We start from the raw sequence: 13,788 nt of genomic DNA, 5'->3' as shown, positions 1-13,788 counted from the left end.
AGTTTATACCGTGTTTAGATGCCATAATTTAATCCACCAAGGGCGGCAACCAGGTCCCGATTCGAATGAGTATCCGTCATGCTTGGTGCTCCGTCTTCCTGCCAGCCACTCTGAGTTGCCACTAATGTTGTGGCATGGCAAGCCATGTCATGATTGATATTGCCATGTTCCTCGTACCAAAGTCGAATCCAGCTCTCCGCTCTTGTCGTGCTATTGCCACTGCCTCCACCAGCGAACGGTGACGAGACCCAGCGCGAGCTGGGCTGCGTTTCGAACCAACGCCCTCAAAGTGGTAGCCGGCATGGCGGAGCGCTCCAAATGACCAGCGGCCCCAGGGGCAGAAGTTCGCCATTGCGTGCTCCGTTCCGGATGCCACCGTGTACCAGGCAGCGGCCTCGTCTTCGTCCCTGTCAGCCGATCGCGTTATGTCTCGGCGCCGGCCAACTTTCCCCATTTAGATGCGTTGTAGAATCCGTATCTTATGCCACTTTGCGACTCAGATGCTCGTGCCATCTGCAAGTGGCTTCCCATTGAATCTATCCGATCGCTGGGACGAGGGGTGAGAAGTGCGTGTCGTGAACTACGGCAGCCGGAACTGCACTTGCCATCGGTCGAGGGACATCATGTTCCACGGCGAGGGTAGGAACATGGCCATGGTAGGGTATCCGCCGAAAAATTGAGCCAAGATTGGTACGGCGTTCTGCAAATACGTCGGAAGTGTGGGATGAGGTGGCATTCATTACTTGACTCCGTGCAGTCAGACGAGGTAGATGCAGGGAGGTATAATAAGTACGTAGGTAGGTAGGTAATAATACTAATAGGTAGACATGCTATTAATCCTCGACAGGTGAGGAGCAGACGTATGTATCAATACAGGCACCACCAGCGCCAATTCAGCACGCCTGTAATTAATACTTACACCGCAACTGGAGTGCTGCCAGGTACGCTGTACGGGAACTTGCAATGGGTGTAGTACTAATTAATATAGCGCAGCGCAAGTACCAGGTACTCGCACATATGTAGGTCTGCATAGAAATTCCGAGTACTCCGTACATGTACGGAAGGAAATAGTGCTTGCAGTGTTTCTAGCGCGCCTACCAAGGCTACCACAGCACTCCGCGACTCCGTACGTGGTATTTGCCTGGCACTGGTACTTCGTGCCCAGCACTGTGTTAAGCCTGCGCTGACATCTTTCCGGAGGGAATTCAGCGTGCCGCTCACTGCCAGTCACCGCCCCTGGAGCCCCAAACCGCTTACCTAGTATTGATATTGCTTCCCCTCACACTTTGACTGGCCGAGCGATAATATTCCCCTCACATACTCATACCCCCCTCACGTCTCACATGGTTTTCGCAGACGGCCGGTAGAGTTCGCCGACGCTGTTTGCTGATATTCATCCGGGCTCGCACTCGTCACAATAGTGATAGCGATCGATATTCACATCGGGCAAGCGACCGCTGCGTCATCGACCTTTTCAGCATGGCCCCCAAGGTCCTCGTCGTCCTCACGAGCGCCGACAAGATTGTCAAGCTTGACAAGCCTACCGGCTGGTATTTGGTACGCATCGGTCGATGAGGCACCGTGCTTGACATGTCTCTCACCCTTGCTCGCCCGACAGCCCGAGCTTGCTCACCCGTACGACGTTTTGTCCGAAGCCAAGGCGGACGTGGTCGTCGCCTCCCCCAACGGCGGCGTCGCCCCTCTCGACCAGAGCTCCGTCGAGGCCTTTGCCTCCGACCCCTCGTCCGTCAACTTCTTCGAGAACCACAAGTCGGTCTGGGAGACGACGAAGCCGCTCAAGGACTTCGTCGGCCGCGCGTCCGAGTTCGACGCCATCTTCTACCCGGGCGGCCACGGCCCCATGTACGATCTCGTCGACGACAAGCACTCGATGGCGCTCATCGAGGAGTTTTACGAGGCAGGCAAGATCGTCTCCGCCGTCTGCCACGGGCCCATCGTCTTCCGGGGCGTCAAGGTCGACGGTCGGCCGCTGCTTGACGGCCGCACCGTCACTGGCTTCACCAACGAGGAGGAGGAGCTGATGCAGCTGGCCGATGCGATGCCCATGCTGCTCGAAGATGAGCTGAAAAAGATTGGCGCCAACTTTGTCCGATCCGACAAGGCTTGGGAAGAAAATGTGGTGGTCGACGGCCGGATCATCACGGGTCAGAATCCGGCTTCGGCCAAGGCCATCGCCGAGGCCCTCGTCAAGGCGCTTGGTACGTGACCCGGCCTCGCCATCCAGCCATGCGCCCAGCGTTGTGCCGAGCGACCCGGACCGCCAATCCCTCAATTCCCCGTCGCTGATGACTCTCCTCTCCCAGGTCTCTAGCTGGCTACCGTGAACCGTCACGGTCACGGCGGACGTCAAGTTCGAATGCGTAATCGACGCATGATCGGCCTTGGCGTTCGCCCCGGGCCTCGTGCCGTGCATGCCTCGGATGAGGATGAGACCAGCACTATGGCACTAGCTCTGCATGCTCGCAAAATTCTGCATGGACGGCCGTGATGGTGCACACGGTTACTTGCACAGGTGCCGTGTGCACTGCGGTGACGGGCTGAATACTTTCCACGGCGCATCCCACTCAACGTCGCGTATGAGTGTCGTGTGGACTGCGGTGACGGGCTGAATAGGGCAGACGTTGCATGCCATCCAAAGTCTCAAATAGGTCCCGAATGGACTGCTGCGACAGACTGGAATATTTCCCACGCCTCGCCCCATCCAACCAACGTCCATGTAGGTGCTGATAACGGTAGTCACGGGACGGATACTTTCCACGGGCCATGCCAACCAAACCCTCGAATAGGTACCGTCTTGACTGCGGCGGCATACTGAATTATGCTTTCCATGGCTCGTCCCATCCAAGGTCAGTATGCTGGTGGCTATGTCGAGCATGTCGACCTGTAGTGACGTGGTCCATGGAGCACAAATCACGGGGCAACTGGAGCGGTACAACCTTGGCCGCTTGGCAGGTAAGAGGAAGACAGTAATCCCTTGGTGTGACATCTGGATCATATGCAGCCACTAGAACAGAGCGTCGGCCAAGGCGCTGTGTCTTTGGGGAGGCACGAGTGCAGCTGGCGTGTATTCTCATATATGCACTCTACTCCGTACGTGTAAGCATTTTGTATGACCATCGTGACTCTAAATTCCTGCAATTTCCGTCAATAATACGCCGACAGTCTTGCATTCGAGTTCAAAGCAAGCCGTTCAAAGTTTCCCGCTTCTCGATTACTTGTGGCATTCTTGTCGAACACTCGGTACAACCTCGACCTATCCACGATTCACGACGGGACTCCGCAGCGAACTCTCGAGCCATGGTCCAGATTGCGAGTAGGTGTTCCGTACTTGTATTTATGACACCTTGTATTTCGTGAACCAGAGGTTGCAGAGGGGTGGTGATACCAGTGCATTGAACGTTGGTGTGCTCCCATGCAGACATGGATATCCGGAATCACACCGAGCCAATTTCTGTGCTATACGGATGCCTTTCTGTACATTAAATGGTACTCGTATACATCCTTGTATGCATACCGTGCGTTATATGCCGAGTAGTAGCACAGCATGCTGACGGACAACCGTACGTAGGTATACGGGGTAGCGTGAGCAGACATATCGGCACCACTGGCCGCTGCTCATGGAGGGAGCGATCGGCGATGATGATGGCATATCGTCACTACCGAGACTGTGGAGGATGTGCCATGTTCTGAACCATGATTTCGGGATGAAGAAGCTTGCTTCGCGTGACAGATTGACACAATGATTTGCCTAACCTCTATTGTTAGAATCGGAAATGGTTCAAGGAGACTGATCTCGGCTTGAGCAGGCGCTGGACCCAACAGAACTGTAATCAGAACACCCGAAGCTACGTACAAGCTGGACATGAATGGCTTGCGGCTGCCAATCTTGAAGCCAGTATTCCATCGCCACAGTATAAAATAGCCTTGCAACGTACTGTCCCCTGGTGCGAATGACAGGGGTGACTAGACGTCCTCGTAGAGTCCTATAGCAGGGATGCCGCATGAAAATACCATTCATCCCTCCATCCGTCCCTTTCCCTTGAATATGCCGTCCGATGACGTCCCAGATCAACCATGAAGAACTTCCGGAACGGCGGAGAGAATGTCCCTGAACAGGTTGCAGTTCGCATCCAGCGTCGTCCGGTTCACAGGCGTCGAGCCAGCTGTGTGTTCGGCACCGACATCGCCAAGGCTGGCGACATCGAAGGGAGCATACGACGAGCCGACGGCGGGCCAGCCTGGGCCTCCGCCTGGGTTGCGCACGAACCTGCCTATGACGGCGCGGAAGTAGTTGGCAAAGGCGTACAGCGGGGCCGAGACCGGCAGGCTTTCCAGGGTGGGCGTTGCGAAGAGTAGCAAAACATCGGCGCCGTGGCATTTGCCGAGGAAGCGGAACTTGCTGGGAAGTAGTTCGGCAATGGAGACGTTGAAATAGCCCCGCCAGACAGGTGGGTTTGTGACCGAGGCGGAGGCGTTGGCGAGCATCTGCTGAGGCTGTCTCCCCCATCATCGAACCGTTAGCTATATCGCCGTCTGTATTTCCAAACGCCCTCTCCCCAGTGATCACGTCATATAAAGGACTACGTACGCATTGCCAGACCAGATCTGTGTAAATGGCCGCGGCGACGTCAAAGTCGGATACGAGCCCCTGTTTCTTCCGGTAGTAGTCGACAATACGCTGTTGCCGCCTCACCGTTGCGAGGGGAGGCGGAAGATATGCTTGAAGGAACCGTTCGATGGATATGTTTCTATTCACAAGCGACAGTCCCTCCTCAGCAACGGTCGTCATCAATGTAGGCACCTTGGACACTCGTCCTTGCCTCCACCTCATCGCACGTCCACCCGGCACCGTAAAATGATCCGCGACCGGCATGAACGTCTGGTTGGATTCCTCAAGACCCTTGAGCAGCGTTGCGGCCGGGACGTTGCGCATGCACGTGAGCCGGTCTTTGCTGCCGGAGCATCCGACTCTTGCGGACACAGCATTCCAGGCGCGCTCATCGTGGGCACTTCTCGCGGTGGAAAGCAGGCCAAAGGACATCTGGCCGCTCGAGAGGATCGCTCCCTGAAATGGCGGCGGATGGATGTCGGCATAGGCGAGGAGGCGAAGGTCTGTCGACATTGCGCCGGCCGACTCGCCCCAAATGGTGACGCGGCCGGGATCGCCGCCAAACGCTTTCGCGTTGGCTTGGACCCAGTCAAGAGCGAGTCGCTGATCGTGTAAACCTAAATTTCGCTGAGAGACGGGAATGTCATGCGTGTTGGGAAAGCCGAAGACTGACAGCAGAATGTCAATGGCGTCAGCATAGCAACGGGGGCGAGATGAGAGAAGAATGGGGAATGGGGGAAGCGAATTGCATGCTGATAAAAGACACACGAGGGTCCGTACTGTTGGTTCGGTAGTTGAATGTAAAGGCAACAATGTCCTCGTAGGCGGCGAACCCGGAGAGATCGATGAGGCCGTTGCCCAGCTGGAAGCCGCCCCCGGGAATGTAAACGACAACAGGACGTCCTTCGGGGGGGGCTGGGTTCGCCGGTGCAAACGCGTTTATCGAGAGACAGTCTTCGCTCTCAGGAGGGTGACTGTTGAATAGTTCATCGAGGATATCTTGGCCCGGGCCGGTATCTAGCCCCTGATTAGAAGGTAGCGGCTACTTGGATGCCCACCTATTCGGATAGGGTGGGATTTGCTATCGGCCGCTCACCTGTCTTGATGATGTATTGAATGCACGAGCTCCCAAACGAACTTGTGTTTAATGGAAGCTTCCATGGCTTTGGTGGGACTGCAAGACCGAACCTTTGCGGCTTTTCGGCGTACGGGATCCCTAGAAAGCTGTTGACAGCACCGTTGGCTCCGCGGAGTATCGTGCTTTTACCAGTGATGGTGCCCGAGACAAGGGCTGCCTGCGGTGCAACTGCGTATGACGCAGACACTACCGCTACAGCCGAGGGCAATAGGATAAAGAGTCGATTAATACGTGTTTTCGTCATGTCGAGAGGAAGGACACACATTTCTCAATGATCAAGTGGAGGGATGATATCCAGCAGCAGCAGCAGCAGCAGCAGAAGTTGGCAGCGAGCGGCTTTTATTGAGCTTGCGACCTTGATAGTGTGCTGCAACCATCCCTGTAAGACGTCATAACATTGATGACGCGCCACCGGCAACATTGTGCTGGATGCAACGGGCGCCGGCAAGCATCACCACCCGACCGCTGGCGAGTGCGAGCGGTCGGGGATCCACGGATTGATGACGGACAGGGGTACTCCGTAGAGAGGGTAGAGCTGACAAATGACGACATATGATCACGGCCCGTCTAGGTTATTGCAGCCCACATAGGCATCGAAACAAGTTTTATATCAGTCGGTTGTTGGAATTGTGCGCAATTCCACGAATACGATGGATGCCGGAATAGGGGGACGGCAGCCTGTAAGCAACAGGCCAATAAAAGGCATCACAGTGTTGGCAAGCGAAGGGCCGAGATGATTTGTTTCATCAGGGAGAAGGAAAGAACCTCTCGTATAGACTTTAAACTTTTCCAATCGGTATATACGGCTTTGTTCCTTACAACATGGGTTGTTTGTACTGCTTCTCTCGCAGATTGCATGATGCAGCTTCGTCGAGGTTGGAACTCTTCATCCACAAGTGACTGTTCCGAGCCCTGGGCGGCACTCATTATTGCTCGTCTCCTCTACGGGGGAGATTGGGCATTGTCGATGATCATCCTCATTTCGCCATTCTGCTCGCAGAGCAAGCCGCCGCCGGCGGCATCTGGCTCACACCGGGAGGTCGGAACCATATCCTGACCCCAAAGAGTAGCACTAGAAGATTGGACGATATTTAGAGATGAGAGAGAAAAAAACGGATGAAGAGGAGAGGATGTGGCGAGACATACGTGCGGAGCTTTTTGCGCAGGAGGCGCAAGGTGAAGTAAATCTCATCTACAGAGTTGACGACGACGAAGCTGAACTCGGGGTGGTTGCAGTTCAGCTCCCCCGAAATCAGATTCGGCTCCAGATCCTTTGCCGAGCACTCGACACCCTCGGCGTCCTTGGCGTCAACGTTGAAATGGATGGCCATCTTGCCGTTTTGCTGTCCATCGATGGTAATCTTGGCGGAAAAATTGTTGACATTGACCGTCTCGGTAATGGGCGCCGGGGCTGATGTCGCGGAGGCGCCGACGACTGTCGCAGCCAAGACGGCGTTGATGGTGGAGAAGAAGTGCATGTTGGATGGTGAATGGCGATGGATGGCAGATGATGTTTGACTGACAGACAGAAAGGCAGAATGGTTCGTCTACGCAAACAGCTGGCTCGCTCGCCAGGCCGGGAGCGGTGCAAGGATATATAGGAAATACAATCAGCCGCCGCCTTCTCCCGACTCTAGCCAGGTGCTCGCGGGACAGACAACGGAGAGCGGCCTTGAGCAAAGATGAAAGGGGAATAGGGGAAGCCCAGAATACAACACTGCTCAGGAGCCGACTGGAGGCCGTTCTTTGCACGATTGAATGTCATGTGCACTCCGTACTGTAGGAGTCCAAGTGCGAACACCATGCTGCCACACTATTGCTGCCATAATAAACACAAGATAGCAGCCCCGATATATTCCATTCCACTGAGGGTAGCCAGGGGGTTGTTAGCTAAAGGTCCCCTACTTATGCCCACGAGCGAGAGGCGGGACTGCCATCATGGCAAGCCAGCATGCGTAGTAGCACGCATATGTGAACAGCACAGGCAGACACCCTCGCGTACAAGTATCCGTGGCATGGTAGGGAGAGGGAAGAGGGGGTTGATCGATCGATCCATGGCTATAGCGGATACTCTATAGGTAGGTTCGTCAGCATCGACGGGGTGTCCCCAGCCTAGAGTACACTGTAAGTACGAGCACTCCGCAGCAGGCAGGCCACGGAGTTTCACGTCCTCGTAGTTGCAAGTACATGATGGTGTACTCGTGTCTATAAGTAAGCACGGCGCGCATGCAACCCCGTTCCCACTGGATCCCGCGAATGGCCGAAGGGGGGTCGAGAAACGGACAAGCCGACCCATGACGTTCGGTGAGGCTCCAAAAGGAACGACGATGACGACAGATGATAGGACGCGAATTCAAATACTCCGTCCCTGATGCCGAGTGCCAAGCCTGACGTGCTGCTTGTGCCGCTCAGGAAATCGCGGCTTTTTCATGCTGCCTCCATTTACGCCGAGGGCCGTTGCAAAGGCCGGGCCGGATAAGATCTCGCCGCCGACCGAAGCCGGTAGGACCCCCAGCAAGCCGTGCCGATCACTATTTTTTTTCTTCCTGTTCTTTTTCCACTCTGACTCTCTTTTCAAGACTGGATCGTTCACACGCACTCTCTCGCCGTCCCATGAAGCGTTTGTCTTTCTTCCATCTGAATGACAATGGCCAGCCTGAAGTCGAAACCGACAGAAGTGGATTGCGTATTGCGGGAAATAACGGCGTGGGGTCTAGGATCGCGGAGCGGATCGTGTGGCAGACGTACGAGTGAGTATTCTGACTCCGCACTCCGCATAGCAATTCTGTGTACTCCGTACGGGGGTAGCAATTCCACGATAACAGTACCGACATATACTGTACTCCGTACATGTAGAAACAGTCCACACCAAGGTGGACCTGTTCGAGTGTGCACAAGTCCATGTTCTAGACACAAATGCGCCAATAATGTAGCGGGAAAGTAGTGTACTTGGCAGTAATGCCCCTTTAGTCGTCGTCGATGTCGAGGGACATGTTGTGGAAGAACTTCTTGACCCAGGGGTCTTCCTGAGCAGTTATGCTTGTCGTGCACGCTTGCGAGGAGTGCACACGTGCGTATACATCCATGCGTACACTTCTACCGTGTAATTTTAAGTCTATAAGAGCGCTTCCTGAGTATTCGACGATGGGAGCGAGATGGCGGGGATGAAGCTGTCGAGCAAGGTCCATGGTTGGTGGGGTGTGCGTTACGCGTGTACGCCAACTCGCTCGGCGCGCGGCCATGATGGGTTCGCGGGGAGCTCGTCATGCTCCGTTTTGCCGACGACCATGGGCTTGGTCGGCGCGCGGGTCAAGGTCGGTCGCGTCGGATCGGCCGCTCCTCGCGTCATCCTCCATGAGCTCCGTGAGGGCGCGCTCAATGTGCTTGCCCATGGCGTAGTGGCTGTCGCCGTCGAACTCGGTGAGGATGCCGTGGGGGAGCTTCCGCTGCATCCAGCGCATCATCTCGATGGGCGCGTTGACGTCGACGCTGCCGTGCCAGATGCGGATGGGATCGAAGTCGACGTCCTCGAGGGCGAAGCCCCAGTCGAGGTCCGAGAGCAGCCTCGCCTCCTCGACGGCGGCGTCGGCGCCTTGGGCGAACGGTTCCTCGAGCACGATCTTGACCATGCGCTCCCTCTCCTCCCGAGCCGACCGCAGGAGCTTCGCCTTGGCCTCGTCCGTCCCGGGCTTCTCCTGACCCTTGGCGAGGAGGCGGGCGAACCAGCGGTCGAGCCGGCGCCGGGCCACGTCCCTCGCGGCGATCCAGCGCATCGTCCTGATCATGGCGTCGACGGTGACCCGCAGCGTCGCCGGCCACGAGTTGGCCATGTGCTTGGTCAGCCGGCGGGTCAAGGTCATCCGGTGCGCGCCGGCCTTCCACTGCGGACCGCTGGCGAAGAGGCCGACGGCGGTGAGCATGCCTCTGGGCAGGGCGTAGGCGCAGGCGAGGGCGTAGGGCCCGCCGCCGGAGAGGCCCATGACGGCGAAGCGGTCGAGCCCCTTGTCCTTGGCGAAGCGCTCGACGTCGACGGGCCAGTCGAGGAGCCGGCGGTGCGGCTGCGGACTCGAGAGACCGAAGCCGGGCCGCTCGAGCGAGATGAAGCGGACGCCCATCTTGCGGGCCAGATCATCGACGGGCTTCGCTTCGAAGCGCGAGGAGGGGTATCCGTGGAAGTAGAGGAGAGGCTTGCCGTCGGGGCAACCGTACTCGGCGAAGCCCAGGAGACGGCCGTCGGGCAGGCGAAAGGTCTGACTGTCACGGTTCGACGCCGCCGAGCTCGTCGTCGTTACCGACCGCCTTGCGCGAGCGGCGAGCCAAGGGCCCAAACGCACGGTCAGCCTCGTGTTGGGCCTCATGACGGCGACGGGTGGGAAGACGGCGTTGCAGGCACAGCGGGTGCTGTCAGTGCAGCACGTGGGCCGGCGAGGTGTTCTGTGATTCAACCCTTTTCCGTTGGTCGATGGAAGAAAAGGACGGGCTTCTCACGTCTCTTTTCTCTCGTGCCCTGCTCTGTTGGATTCGTCTATCACGTCCCCGCCGTTGGCACTGAGCAGCATCTGGCCCGAGGTCCGGGTACCGATCCTGGACTCTGCTTCGGTCTCTGCTCGCCCGTTACGCCGCCAGAACGAGACAGAGAATGGAGGAGAACGACGGATGGGCGGTGGCAGGCAGGCGGTCCGTCAATGGCAACGACGAGTCGATGACGGGGAGAGGAAGGATTCGAGACGATCTACCCTCGCCGTGACGAACAACGAGCGGAACCAGGAGCTTCAGGCGAACGTGTTCAACGTTGGGTGTGCTGCGCCGGCCGATACCGTGAAGAGCCGGGTACGCTGCCCTGCGGATAGTAATACGACGAGTACCGAGGGTGCGTTTGCGTGGGTAAGAGACCCGAGGATGACACGAGGATCAAAAACAGGGAATCCGAGGAAGGCGAGAAACGACGGCGGGCAGCCTCGCTGACCAGTTGGCTGGTTGGTTGGTCACGATAGCTGGGTACAACGATAAACCTACAGCAAGCATGCGAGGGACGGTACCTACTAACACCCGAACGTCGAGGCAGCCACCCAGAGCACCCTTTTTCTCATCATTCCCCCATCCATTCCAACCAACGGCGCGGTGGCCATGGGCTGCATTTTCCGACCTCGTCCCACCACGTTGCCCACGTTGCACCGTAGGATTCCTCAACGAAGCCTGCCGATCTCCTGCACGATGACGTTCGTCCACGGCTGGAAGTGGAAGCGAGGCGAATCCAAGGACTGGTCGGCAAGCAAGCAACAACATGGGCCATTTTGTCGCGCAAAACACTGCCAGAATCACTAAACGCCGGCATCGTCAATCACCAGCATCACCAAACACCAGTATCACCAAACACCGGCATCACCAAATACCAGCATCACCAATCACCAGCATCACCAAATACCGGCATCACCAAATACCAGCATCACCAATCACCAGCATCACCAATCACTAGCATCACCAATTACCAGCATCACCAATCACCAGCATCACAAGCACAGCGTCACCAGCGTCACCAAGCACCAGCTTCACCAAGTACCAGCTTCACCAAGCACCAGCATCACCAAGCACCAACATCACCAAACACCAGCATCACCAAACACCAGCATTACCATACACCAGCATCACCAAACACCAGCATCACCAGAAACCGCCATGCATCTTTTCTCGTTTCCCAAAGATTCACGGAATCACATGCCCATCACCGACGCCTCCACGCCCGTTCGCCCGCTCGCCAGGACCTCAGCAGCCACCCTTGAGCTGCTCTGCGAGAAGCTCGCCGACCATCCGCAGCCGTTCTTCCATGCGCTTCATCTTCGCTGCCTGCTCCTGGTCCTTCTTGTGCCAGTGGCCAACTTCCTCCGCCAGAGCTCTTTCGGACGCGTCCATCTTCTCTTCCAGCCATCCCACCCGCACCGCCAGCTCTTCCGCTCGGCTTTCATGGGATGCTAATGCCGCCTCACACTCTGCCAGTCTTGTCAAGCAACCCGCTCCCGAACCGGCTTCTTTGACCGCCGCTTTGGACAGCAGCTCCCACAAGCCATCCTCACCCTGCGTTTCGTCGGTGCACTGGCTCGTACGAAACGCGTCGAAGCCAGAGCTTGGCCTTTCGCAGTTGTCTGCAGACCCTCCCATCGCCTGGTCGGCCGCATCGATGCCTTCTTCCATGAAACAGCCCGAGAGGGCGGTTGTTGGAATGGCCCGACGGCTCCGAACGTCGGCCAACGCTGTTCCCTTGCCACGTCCATGGCCAGAGCCGATGAGAGGGGGCAGCCTTGTAGAGTCCGCCGTGGCCATCTTGCTGCCTTGCGCCTCCATCGGAACCGTCTTGACGTCGATGACCGCTTGCGTTTCACCAAGCAACGACCGATTCACCTTTGCAGCATTCGCTGCCATCTGCGGGCCCGAAACCCGCGTAGCCTCCTCGGCCTTGATCCCATGGCGTTTTCCCTCTTTCTGCAACAGCTGCTTCGCATTCGCCGGCACCACCGGTCCATGCGAGAAATCCGCTACGTCTTTGTGCAGGCGCCTAAAATGTTCCCACCAAGCCTGTTCCTGGAATGCCGATTGTCCAAACATGACTTCCATAATCACGTATTCAGCAGCTGACGGTGGACGCTCTCCCTTCATCATCGGACGGGAGATGCGGTGCTTGCGAGGCGTGTGTTTGTGGATGCTCACCGTCGCCAGCATGGCCAGTCGACGATATTCATCTTGCATTTTACCCGTCCAATTCTTTCCTTTATCCTTCCAAATCGCCTCGAGCTTGTCGACGATGAGTCTGTCGATGGAGTTTTTCGGTTTCACCGCCAGGTTCCTGCTACCTGCCATGGTCATGCCCGGAGTGGAGAGGTGTATTCCGTCTGCCGTCGTGTTTCGGCCAGTGCGAGGGACGCAAAAGCGCGTGGAAAAAAGTATCCTTGCCAACGAGATGCTGTGGAGCAATTGTATTGATCGATCTTCAAGCTGTGGTAGTCGGTCAACGTGGCCTTGTCGGGGCAGCCGAGTGGACATGCAGCAGACTTGACTGCATGATGAGGCGAAACGAGAATTATGACCAAGAAACCGCATCTCCTTATGTTCGACGCCGGGAGAGCCGTGAACTTGACTTCCGCACGCCTACTCCCCTTGATTAGCCACCACGGCACCGAATTCTCCGACGAGCGGGAGGTCCAACCAATCTCTGCATCCACCAAAAGGACTGCGTTGTGAAGGCAGCAACCACGAAGACTCTTTCATAGCCCGCCGATCAGTCGATCATGTACAATTGAAATTCACTGGTCTGGGTTATTTCACACCGTTGAAATATGATCAGTAGCCGTGGCCAAGTTCTGGCTGTTGTCTTGCTTGCGTGCTTTGATCCGAGCTGGCAGTGAAAGGACCCCAGGTGCATACCGAATGCTTGCAAACTTCCACGGTCACCGCTCCGGGCCTCCTGGAGACCCGTCGCTTCATTGCAGAAATACACCTCTAGGACACCGTTAGTCAGTCTTGGCCGTCTTGAGCACCGTGCCAGACGAGATTGGGACACGTCAAACACGTCATACAGACATTTGACGTCAAGCCAACGAATGCGACAGTCTCGCCAAGAAAGAAGATGGATAACATATAGATGCTGCATTTCAAGAGTGCCTGACTGCGGACCAGTTTTGGAGTGAAAATCGCTTGCCCATCGACGATGCATCCATCGCCGCCATCAACTATGTACAAGCTTGCGATGACGCCAGGGACAGTACGATTCATCAAAGGGAATCCAAGAGGATGGAACAAAACAAACAACCGCCAGCGCTTGCCGTTGCATATGCTTGCCGTTGCATATGCCATCACCGTCTGCGATCCAGGGTGAGAGTGTTCACCCCCCCTGGATGCCAACTAGACAGAAACGGACAACGGAGGTATCATTCTGGCCCGGACAACCCGGGACCGACTTTCTGCTCCCGCCTCGAGCAGCAAAGCCGACAAGCGACCAGAAGAGAGAGGTAAAACGCAAGGAACGCGG

The 13,788-nt window shown here is 56.6% G+C and overlaps 6 protein-coding genes across 6 annotated transcripts; 1 reads left to right on the top strand and 5 right to left on the bottom strand.

Annotated features, from left to right (window-relative positions):
* Positions 1-121: 121 nt before the first annotated feature.
* Positions 122-454, bottom strand: DCS_04216 (uncharacterized protein; the record flags this gene model as incomplete). The annotated part of the gene is made up of 1 exon (XM_040801528.1): positions 122-454. The coding sequence occupies one exon, from the start codon at positions 452-454 to the stop codon at positions 122-124; it is 333 nt and encodes a 110-aa protein (XP_040656561.1).
* A 1,025-nt stretch (positions 455-1,479) lies between these two features.
* Positions 1,480-2,227, top strand: DCS_04215 (ThiJ/PfpI family protein; the record flags this gene model as incomplete). Its single annotated transcript, XM_040801527.1, has 2 exons — positions 1,480-1,557; positions 1,619-2,227. The coding sequence occupies 2 exons, from the start codon at positions 1,480-1,482 to the stop codon at positions 2,225-2,227; spliced, it is 687 nt and encodes a 228-aa protein (XP_040656560.1).
* A 1,862-nt stretch (positions 2,228-4,089) lies between these two features.
* DCS_04214 (cholinesterase) lies at positions 4,090-6,012 on the bottom strand (the record flags this gene model as incomplete). The annotated part of the gene is made up of 4 exons (XM_040801526.1): positions 4,090-4,515; positions 4,610-5,298; positions 5,411-5,647; positions 5,727-6,012. 4 exons carry the CDS (start codon positions 6,010-6,012, stop codon positions 4,090-4,092), a joined length of 1,638 nt encoding a protein of 545 aa, XP_040656559.1.
* Positions 6,013-6,710: 698 nt separating this feature from the next.
* On the bottom strand, positions 6,711-7,246 carry DCS_04213 (uncharacterized protein; the record flags this gene model as incomplete). Its single annotated transcript, XM_040801525.1, has 2 exons — positions 6,711-6,840; positions 6,915-7,246. The coding sequence occupies 2 exons, from the start codon at positions 7,244-7,246 to the stop codon at positions 6,711-6,713; spliced, it is 462 nt and encodes a 153-aa protein (XP_040656558.1).
* Positions 7,247-9,031: 1,785 nt separating this feature from the next.
* Positions 9,032-10,126, bottom strand: DCS_04212 (uncharacterized protein; the record flags this gene model as incomplete). The annotated part of the gene is made up of 1 exon (XM_040801524.1): positions 9,032-10,126. The coding sequence occupies one exon, from the start codon at positions 10,124-10,126 to the stop codon at positions 9,032-9,034; it is 1,095 nt and encodes a 364-aa protein (XP_040656557.1).
* Positions 10,127-11,531: 1,405 nt separating this feature from the next.
* On the bottom strand, positions 11,532-12,620 carry DCS_04211 (uncharacterized protein; the record flags this gene model as incomplete). The annotated part of the gene is made up of 1 exon (XM_040801523.1): positions 11,532-12,620. One exon carries the CDS (start codon positions 12,618-12,620, stop codon positions 11,532-11,534), a length of 1,089 nt encoding a protein of 362 aa, XP_040656556.1.
* Positions 12,621-13,788: the final 1,168 nt, after the last annotated feature.

The sequence above is a fragment of the Drechmeria coniospora genome, chromosome 02 (assembly GCF_001625195.1).
Source record: "Drechmeria coniospora strain ARSEF 6962 chromosome 02, whole genome shotgun sequence".
NCBI classification, from domain to species: domain Eukaryota; kingdom Fungi; phylum Ascomycota; class Sordariomycetes; order Hypocreales; family Ophiocordycipitaceae; genus Drechmeria; species Drechmeria coniospora.
Note: the sequence above shows the minus strand (reverse complement) of the source record. Positions and strands in the feature narration are given on the sequence as shown.